Source organism: Emiliania huxleyi (genome assembly GCF_000372725.1).
Source record: "Emiliania huxleyi CCMP1516 chromosome Unknown EMIHUscaffold_177, whole genome shotgun sequence".
Taxonomy (NCBI): Eukaryota; Haptophyta; order Isochrysidales; family Noelaerhabdaceae; genus Emiliania; species Emiliania huxleyi.
In genome coordinates, this window is record NW_005200814.1 from 13,889 (window position 1) to 22,201 (window position 8,313).

Consider the following 8,313-nt stretch of genomic DNA (forward strand, 5'->3'; position numbering starts at 1 on the left):
GGTACCGCCTACATGCTCTTCTACCGCCGCCTCCCCGCCGAGCCCGCCCAGCACGCCGACCCAGACGCAGACGCGGACGCAGACGCAGGCGCCTCGGCAGCCTCCTCCTCCGCCGCTCTCGCCGCCTCCAGCTCAACCGACGCCGACGCGCCCGCGCCCCCGGCCTCGCCCCAGCCTTCCGCTTCGGAGGCGGCAGAGGAGGCGGGCAGCGGTGCGGTGAGCGGCGGAGAGGCCGCCGCCTCCTCCGACGAGAGGAAGGCGGACGGTCTCGCCGCGGCCGCTGCCGGCATGAGCGCCGGCGGTGCGGGAGAGGGCGGTGCGGGCGAGGGTGCGGGCGGCGATGAGGCAGGCAGCTCCGAGCCGGCGCTGTGCCACTCCACCTCACGGCATCGAGACAGCTCCAAGTTTGAGGGCGACGAGTACTACAAGCTCTGCATCCCCCTCCCGGGCGTGTCGACCCTCGTGCACGAGCAGCCCGCCTCGATGATCTCGGAGAAGCAGTATACCTTCAAGTCGTCAGGCCACGACGTGGACGTCGAGTGGCCATCGCCGGTCGACGAGACGCGCGCGCACGCCCGCTTCGTGCGGTCGCGCTCGGAGCTGCAGGTGTTCGCGCCGCTCGCTGCTGAGTGACCCACTCCCCGGGCTAAAGCCCGAACAGCCCTCGAGCCGCGGCCCCGCGGGCGAGCCGAGAGAGAAGTCGAGAGAGCAACCCGGACGGCGCGCTGCCGGTCGATGCGAGACCTCGCCGGCGTGAAGCCGGGACAATGTGGGATCGTCTGCCGTTCCTTGTGAAATGTATGATACAGCATACAGTGTAGGAAAATACATGTCTCGCCATAAAGGCAAAACCAACAATAAAGCACGGAACCCTGCACAAAAAGAGATCGCACGGGCGGGGTACCTGCGCGTACCTGTTCCTTTTTACCCCCATCTCACAGTAGAGAGAGAGAGGTGTCCGTTTTTATTTAGTTATTTAAAACCCCAACAGGGAGTTGCTCCGGGAATCCCCTCTAAAACCGTAAAACGCCAAACGAACACTATAAGGGACACGTGGGTCACAAAGAGGGGGCTAGCCAGGGGGCGGCGGCCCCCCGGCGGGCGCGCGCTGTGCGCGGGTGTGTGCTAGGGTTGCCTAACGTTAGGAGCTGAACAGTGATGTGCTAGTGTTAACAGAGTACGAAGGTGGTAACAACAGAACAACAGTGGGGCTCTCCCGGCCAACCGGCCGCAACCGCAACAGTAGCTAACGTTAGGCCGACTGAACAACAATAAGGAAGGCCTACCTGCTACCAGTGACCCACGACGATCTCTAGTGTCCAGTGCGGGTAATACCCGAAAATACCCGGAAGCCCCAGGTATTTTCGGGTTTTACCCGGAGTTTTTGCCATTTTCTGCTTGCTGGCCGCTGAACAACAGTACAACAGTAAGCTAACAAACAGTTTAACAGCATGGGCGCTGGGGTGAACACTTTTGAACAACGTAGAACGTTGAGGATTTCAGCCAACAATAGCGCAACTGTTTTAGGCCCCAAATTAACGTTAGGCAACCCCCTTGTGACTGGTGTGCGCACGACCACGAGCCACGAGGTCGGGTGGGCCATTGTTAATGTTATGCCTTAGCTTTTTTGCACACACACAAAGATCAGACGCTCCCAGCAGGTCTCTCTCCATCGCATATGCACCATCCATGTGAGTCGCGGGTTTCATGACTATGCTCTATGGGCTCGATGTACGTACATGTAGTCCCTGAGGTCAAAGCACGGTCACTGACCTCAACTGCACCGTGGCGAGCGGAGCCCTGTCGTAGTTGTTGGTTGGCAGCGTGTTCAGACGCTCCACGAGGCCCATGCCCTCCTCAACCTGCCCGATGATGAGCCACTCGCGGTCGAGGGCCGGGTTGGCGCGCGGCGTGAGCACAAACTCGAAGCTACCTCCGCCGCGTCTCACCGACAGCCAGCCCGCCGCGTCGTGCGAGAGGTTGTTGTCGTCGTCGTACTTTGGCGGCGCCACCGGCACGCGCTGAGGGCGCGTCTGTCCCGCGACGAGCAGCGTCGAGCCGCCGGGCTTGCGCAGCGCGCCGAGCACAACTGCCTCGTTGCGTAGGATCCGCACCGCTGTGCTCCGCTCGAGCGAGGCCGGCTCCTCGTTTTCGCCGGTCGTAAGCATCCCGCGGCCGAGCCGCACAAAGGCGTCCGTGGCGGTCGGAGCAGCGGGCCGCCACAGAGCGACGACGACGTCGCCTGCCGGCTCGCCGGCGACGACGAAGGACATCTTCAGTCGGTCCGTCACCTCATACCCGACTGGTCGCTTCGGCGGTGGCAGCTCGCCAGCAGCGGTGATGAGCTCGCCGCCCTGTGTGCATGCTACGTCCGTTGGGTCGCAGCGCTCGCGGCCGCCCCAGATCAGGCCACGCTCGGCATTGAGCGCCCTCGGGTCGATGATGAGAGAGCCGGTGTCCAAGCCGACCGTCTGAGCAGTGCCTCGCTCTCCCGCGAGCGCCGCGCCGGGCACGCTGGTGGAGATGAGAGCAGCCGCAAACGGAAGGAGGATCGCACGCCGGGTGGCGTCCGGCGAGATGCGCATGTCTGACGTCTAGATGTCTGAGCCGAGCAGCAAATCGCCGCTAAAAAAAAAAATCCCGTGTAGCTCGCGCGCGCATTTTTTCAGTACGTACTTTTAGCTTACTGGGAGAAAAGAGAGTGGGGGGTTGTGTTCTCTAGGCCCCTAAGGGCCCTACGCGCGGCGTCAGAGCTCGGAAGCGAGCTCTCAGTGTATGTGGCTCTTACGAGAGAGAGATTTTTAGAAGCCAACAAGAAATGTGTCACACAGAGTGATTTGCGCTCGGCAGCTTGTCGACTACCAGCCGGAGCCGGAGTCGGAACCGTAGCCGAGATGGTCTTCGAGGGTGTCGAATATGTCATTCGCCTCGCTAGTGGAGCCGGTGCCGCACGAGTCGCGGTCGGAGGAGGAGTCGTCGGAGGAGCGGTGGGACGCCTCGCGCTTGTCGCGCCTGATGCGCTCTGCGAGGGGGCCGGGGTCGTGGTCGTCGTGCTCGAGCGTCGGGTAGGTAGCGCGCCTTGCGACCTTGTCGGCCGAGCTGCCATCCCAGTAGAAGGTGTACCAGTCGCCGCGGGGGTAGAACCAAGCGTTGACCAACCTGTACCGTCCGAGAGCGGCCGCCTGAGCGGCCTGAGCGGCCGCCTGAGCAGCCGCCTTTGCAGCAGCCTCCTCGGCCGCTGCAGCGGCGATAGCCGCTGCTTTGGCCTTGGCGCGCTTCTTGTCGTTTTGCCTTGTCTTCTTCTTGCTCTTCAGGTCGTCATCAAGTGACCGGCTGACTCGCCAGAGGTCGTGCTCTGGACGACTGGGGCAGGGCGACTCACCGGAGGTGAAGGGGGACGAGGGCGGAGGCAGGCTCAGCTGCTCTCCGTTGACCTCGTGTTGGTTGCAGAACCCGTTGGTTCCGTGGCAGTCGCGCACTGTGTCGTGAGGGTTGTATAATTCGAGAGGGAATCGGGCCAGCGCTTCCGGAAGAGAGAGAGGAAGACGGGTCGAGCGCAAACAGTAGATGAAATCGACGACGTAGCCGCCGCCGCGCCGCCGCCCGCCCTCGTGGCCACCGTAGACGCGGCTGAGGAAGAGGTCGGCGGTGCGCCCGCTGGGCGGGCAGGCCTTGAAGAAGTTGTTCAGAGAAGTGCGAGTGTTGAGGCCGCGCGCAGCGGCCTGTATCTTGGTGATGAGGATCGTGATGATGATGGTGCCCTTGCGCAGCAGGAACGCGCGCATCGCCCGCTGAACGCGGGTCGCTGCGGCTTCCTGTGCGAGCCCCAGTCGGATGTTCCGCAGCGTGGAGGTCATTGCTGCGATGTCGTCATGCCCAGCAGCCACCCCAGCCTCGCCAAAGGCGCCAGCGAGGCTGGGCAAGCCCGGCAGCTCTGGCGAGCCATCGCGGCCGGCAGCAGGCCCACCTGGGTTCGAACTGGAGGCCAGTCGATCGCAGTCGGGCGCTGACCCGACCGAGCCAGGCGAGGAGTGCTCTGCTGCTGGCTCTGGTCGATTCGGTGCCTCATAAAGCGTCGGCGAGATTGAAAGTTTCTGCAGCACGAATCCGACGCGCTCCGTCTCGTCGGCGTCAGTAGGCGCCATGAGGCCGTCTGAGACCGTGGAGACGAGGCCGGGCGCAGCCGTGGCCGGCCGCGCGGCGGCGCCGGACAAGGCGAGCGAGAGCGAAGCGACCAGCTGATAAGGAGGAGTCGATGAGGCTGATACATTCCCGTAGGAGGACTCTGCTGACAGGGTTTGCGATGAGGAGCGTTTTTTGCTTATTCGGCCGGATGATGAAATTCTGCAAAAACCTGGCCGGCCCCTGCCCTGCCCCTACCTACCTACCTACCTACCTACCTTACTTATGGGAAACTAAAAAAGAAATCATTGGACGGGTGAAGGTGGGGTACTATTACCAACTAGAGTGATTGATGGTTTGGTGGTACTCTCCTGCAACCACAGTCCTTCTTGTGACATGGCAGGCCACTCTCAAGCCCTACAAGCATCAGATCACCCATTTGGGGAGGGTTGACATCGTGATTTCCGCGGAAAATTTCTTTTTCTGCTGTGAAAATTCCAGCGTGAAGAGAGGGAAAAACCCGACGGGAGGGCCCAGACCTACCCTACCTACCCCGTCATCAGGGCCGGCCAAGCAACAAAAATGCACACACGGCTGGCTCGGTGAGAATTCTGTTCGCAGCTGTGGCGAGGTAGGAATCCTACTCCCACGCCTCTCGGGGTTTTTGTCTGGCCGAGTGCTGGGGCGAGAGCGCGAGACTGCGTCAGCTGTTCCCACAGCAGGCTGGAAGTACCTCGCCAGCCAGTTCCCAGCCTTGTTGTTGAGAAGAAAATACTCCTCTGGCGCTGTGCGCTGGTCTGTGAGAGGTTGATTGAGGTGCGAGCCCTGGAGGCCCTGGGAATGGGGGAAGACTACCCCTCTACCCGCGGGCCTAGAAGGCCCGCGCGCAGGGGGGGTGGGGCATTGATTCGCACCGAGCAGCGAGGAGCGGCTACGGCTTTAGCCGACAGCAATCGCAGCCCGATGATCGAGATCTGTATGTATGTAGTAAGGTGAAGAACAGTCAGGCTCGGACTGGACACCAACGCGGTATGGGTGGACGCAAGACAGATGATGACGACACGCACGAGCGACACACAGACACAAACAAGCTCACAAGACACACAGCCAGCGGGCTGCCACACATCCTGAGTGGGCGTACACATCACTCAGATCTGTCGAGAGGAAGACAAAGAATTCCCGGCGTGGGAAGAGAGTTGGCCGACCGTTTTCGTTTCATGCCGGAAGCCGAGGCGGCCCCTGCGGCAGCTGCTGCCGACGAGGCGACGCCGGAGCTCGACTCTGCCGCAGAGGTGGCGCCCGAGCCGCCGCCGCCTCCCCAAGACGAGCGTGCGGACGAGCAAATCGCGGCCTCGGGGCCGGAGTTGCCTGCAGCCGCGGCACTGGCATCAGCACCGCCGGGGCCGCCCAAAGCCTCTGCAGATCGTAGTGAGGCGGTGTCCACCGACCAGCAACCCTCCAACGAGGCAGATGTGTTGGCGGCCAAGCCCGCCTCGCCCCAGTCGCCGTCGCCGGCAGAGACGAGCGAGCACGACGCGGGAGCACCGGCTGATGCTCAGCCCGCGGCAGGAGCAATCGCAGCACCGCCTGTGCCGGCCGTTCTAGCGCCGCCCGCCCCAGCGGCGATGGACGAGTCGCGCAAGCAGGCACTCATAGATCGTCTGCATCGCGAGGCGGGAGTCCAGTCCTCCAAGATTGCGACGCAGCAGCACGAGATTTTCGAGCAGCGCGCCATCACCGCGCGGCTCCAATCGGAGCTGGAGGCGGTGAGGGCGCAGGTGGTGGAGCGCGAGCGGTACATGGAGCGCCTGGCCAATGATGCGACCAACGTCGATCACATCGACCTCGCCGAGTTGCAGCGCCGGCACCGCATGCTCGCCGCCGCCTACCGCGCGGACCGGAGGCGGCTCGAGGCGACCGAGGAGAAGCTTCACGGGCTAGGGGCTGCGCTGAGCTCGCAGGAGGGGCTGCAGGCGGCGTACGGGCAGCTCAAGGCGGCGCACACGCAGCAAGCCCACGTCGTACAGCAGCTGCAGGAGGAGCGGAGAGGAATCGCCGCCAAGCGTAGCGACGACCAACGGCGTGTGGGCAAGTACCGGAAGACGGTGCAGCAGCAGGAGCTCATCATCCAAAAGCTGGAGGGGCTGCTCGAGGCGGCGATGAAGGACGTCCGCCGCGCAAAGGCGCAGGAGACCGAGCTGGGCGGCCTGAGGTCTCAGCTCGACAAGGCTCAGGCTGACGCAACCACCGCGAAAGCCGAGGCGGAGCGGCAGCGCGACTCGATCAAGGACGCCGTGCAGGATGCGCCGGCCTTTGCGAGCGAGGAGCAGGTCAAGCTGCTGATGCGTGCGGAGCGCGCGGAGCGGCGCTCGGCCGCCATTGAGGAGGAGATGACCGAGATGGCGCGCTCCAACGCGCGCGAGATCGCCGCCCTCAAGGTGAAACTGGCAGAGCGAGACTCGCAGCTGGCGGGCGCAACCGGCCTGGGCGGGTCCCTTGGCGGATCGATCGGTGGGTCGATGCTGCACGAGGGTGCGCTGGGGCTGAGCGGGCCGCTCGAGGGTTTGACGCGCCGACCTCCCTCGGCCGGCTTCTCGCCGCCTTTTGGTTCGGCCAAGCGGGCGTCACAAGCGCCGCACGCGCTCGAGCCACTGCAGGTCGGGCCGCTTCCTGGCGGCAGCCTCGCCGGGGCGGGGCCAGGGGCAGCGGCGCCGCCGCCGCTCCATGTGCCGCTGTCGACTCCGGGCTGTTCCAGCGTGCCAGCCATGGTGGAGGGTGTATAGCAAAAGTATTCTTGATTTCAAACCCCCCTCCGAGACTAGAGAGACCAAATGGCGCAGAGTCCAGAGAACCAGGAACGGCCACACACCATGCCGACACAGTCACACACACTCACACCGCACCGACCCGCAGTCAGCACACACTACACACACACACTCTCAGAGAGACTGCCCCCGCCGCCCCCCTCATTTGCCCTGTGCCTAGACAGGATAGCATGCCCCGATGACGGCGACACATAAAGCCGTAGCGGGGGACACCACGCAAGGAGGGGGTGCGAAAGCAAAAGATTGCTTGTGGGTGTGGGAGACCGCAATCGGGAGAGAGCCGCGGGCCGGGGCGGTGGCCGGTGGGGGAGCCCGGGGTCGGCTGACTCCTTCCTACGTCCTAGCCTGACTCCTGTGGGGGCGATATGCTGCGCGGCGAATTCAAGACCACCTCCCCGCGCCGTTCCGCCGTGCGCCGATCCTCACGCCGGGAGGGTAAAACTCCTGTGGTGGGAGAACGCCGCCCCGGGCGCGCGGGCGACCGGCGTCCCCGCGACCCCGCCCCCCGGCCCCCGTCCGGCGCGCGCGGTCGGCAGTCTCTTCAGACATACCTTGAGGTACATGGAAATCTCTCGCAACATCGGAAGATCCTTGGACTGTAGATCGTAGATGCCTTTTAGAGATCTCTTAAGTGGCAAATCTCCTGCCAAGAGAAGCAGTAGATTGAAGAACTGGTTCAGGCAAATCCTCTCCAGTGTAGATGCTCGTGTCGAGAGGAGTCTGAGATGTCGAGTTGGTGCGTGCAGTCGCTTGTGATCTTGCGACAGAGGTGGAGATTCTGTCTTCGCGCCAAAGGCGCCTAGAGATCGTGTGGGCCGACTGGAGATTGCAAAATGGCGCGAAAAGAGGGGGGAGATCCTTTTGCATTGTGAATGAATCCATAGCGCATCTCCTTGAAGGTTTGAGCCCCTCTCCTCCTCCGGGCCCCCGAATCGAGATATTGGAGATTGGAGATTGGAGATGGAGATCGGAGATCTGACTGAATCCGGCCTAAGATGACGACGTTGGAGATTGGAGATTGAAGATGGAGATCGGAGATCTGACTGGATCCGGCCCAAGATGTAGCGACGCTGGTGGATGGGAGAGTACTGGAGAGATGGAGATCGCAGCCCCCCCCAGCCCGTGGTGTCTCATCGATTTTTTTGTTTTGTTTCAGATAAAGGTTCTGTGCGCGGACGGCCCGGGGAGCCTGCGGCGCCATTTTAATCTGCGCTCCTCTTTATGGCCTGCGGCGCCTGGCTTGAGCTTGGAAGTGTAAACGAGTCCGCCAGGGCGGTCTGCAAACACGGAGCGCGCTGCGCGGCGCGCGCGGTCTACGCCGAACTGGGGCGGTATCGTGTTCACGCTGCCCAACTCGCAAACGGTA

General features: G+C 63.2%; 4 protein-coding genes across 4 annotated transcripts in view; 2 read left to right on the forward strand and 2 right to left on the reverse strand.

Moving 5' to 3' along the window:
• The window catches only part of EMIHUDRAFT_365014 (hypothetical protein), a gene marked incomplete at its 3' end in the record, with an annotated part of 4,885 nt that extends 4,252 nt beyond the window's left edge, over positions 1–633 (forward strand). The window contains exon 12 of the mRNA XM_005783722.1: positions 43–633. Coding sequence (XP_005783779.1) covers positions 43–633 — 591 coding nt within the window. The remainder of the gene's footprint in view (positions 1–42) is intronic.
• A 1,121-nt stretch (positions 634–1,754) lies between these two features.
• EMIHUDRAFT_231930 (hypothetical protein) lies at positions 1,755–2,585 on the reverse strand (the record flags this gene model as incomplete). Its single annotated transcript, XM_005783723.1, has 1 exon — positions 1,755–2,585. One exon carries the CDS (start codon positions 2,583–2,585, stop codon positions 1,755–1,757), a length of 831 nt encoding a protein of 276 aa, XP_005783780.1.
• Positions 2,586–2,858: 273 nt separating this feature from the next.
• EMIHUDRAFT_112840 (hypothetical protein) lies at positions 2,859–3,857 on the reverse strand (the record flags this gene model as incomplete). Its single annotated transcript, XM_005783724.1, has 1 exon — positions 2,859–3,857. The coding sequence occupies one exon, from the start codon at positions 3,855–3,857 to the stop codon at positions 2,859–2,861; it is 999 nt and encodes a 332-aa protein (XP_005783781.1).
• A 1,482-nt stretch (positions 3,858–5,339) lies between these two features.
• Positions 5,340–7,142, forward strand: EMIHUDRAFT_231933 (hypothetical protein; the record flags this gene model as incomplete). The annotated part of the gene is made up of 2 exons (XM_005783725.1): positions 5,340–6,684; positions 7,108–7,142. The coding sequence occupies 2 exons, from the start codon at positions 5,340–5,342 to the stop codon at positions 7,140–7,142; spliced, it is 1,380 nt and encodes a 459-aa protein (XP_005783782.1).
• Positions 7,143–8,313: the final 1,171 nt, after the last annotated feature.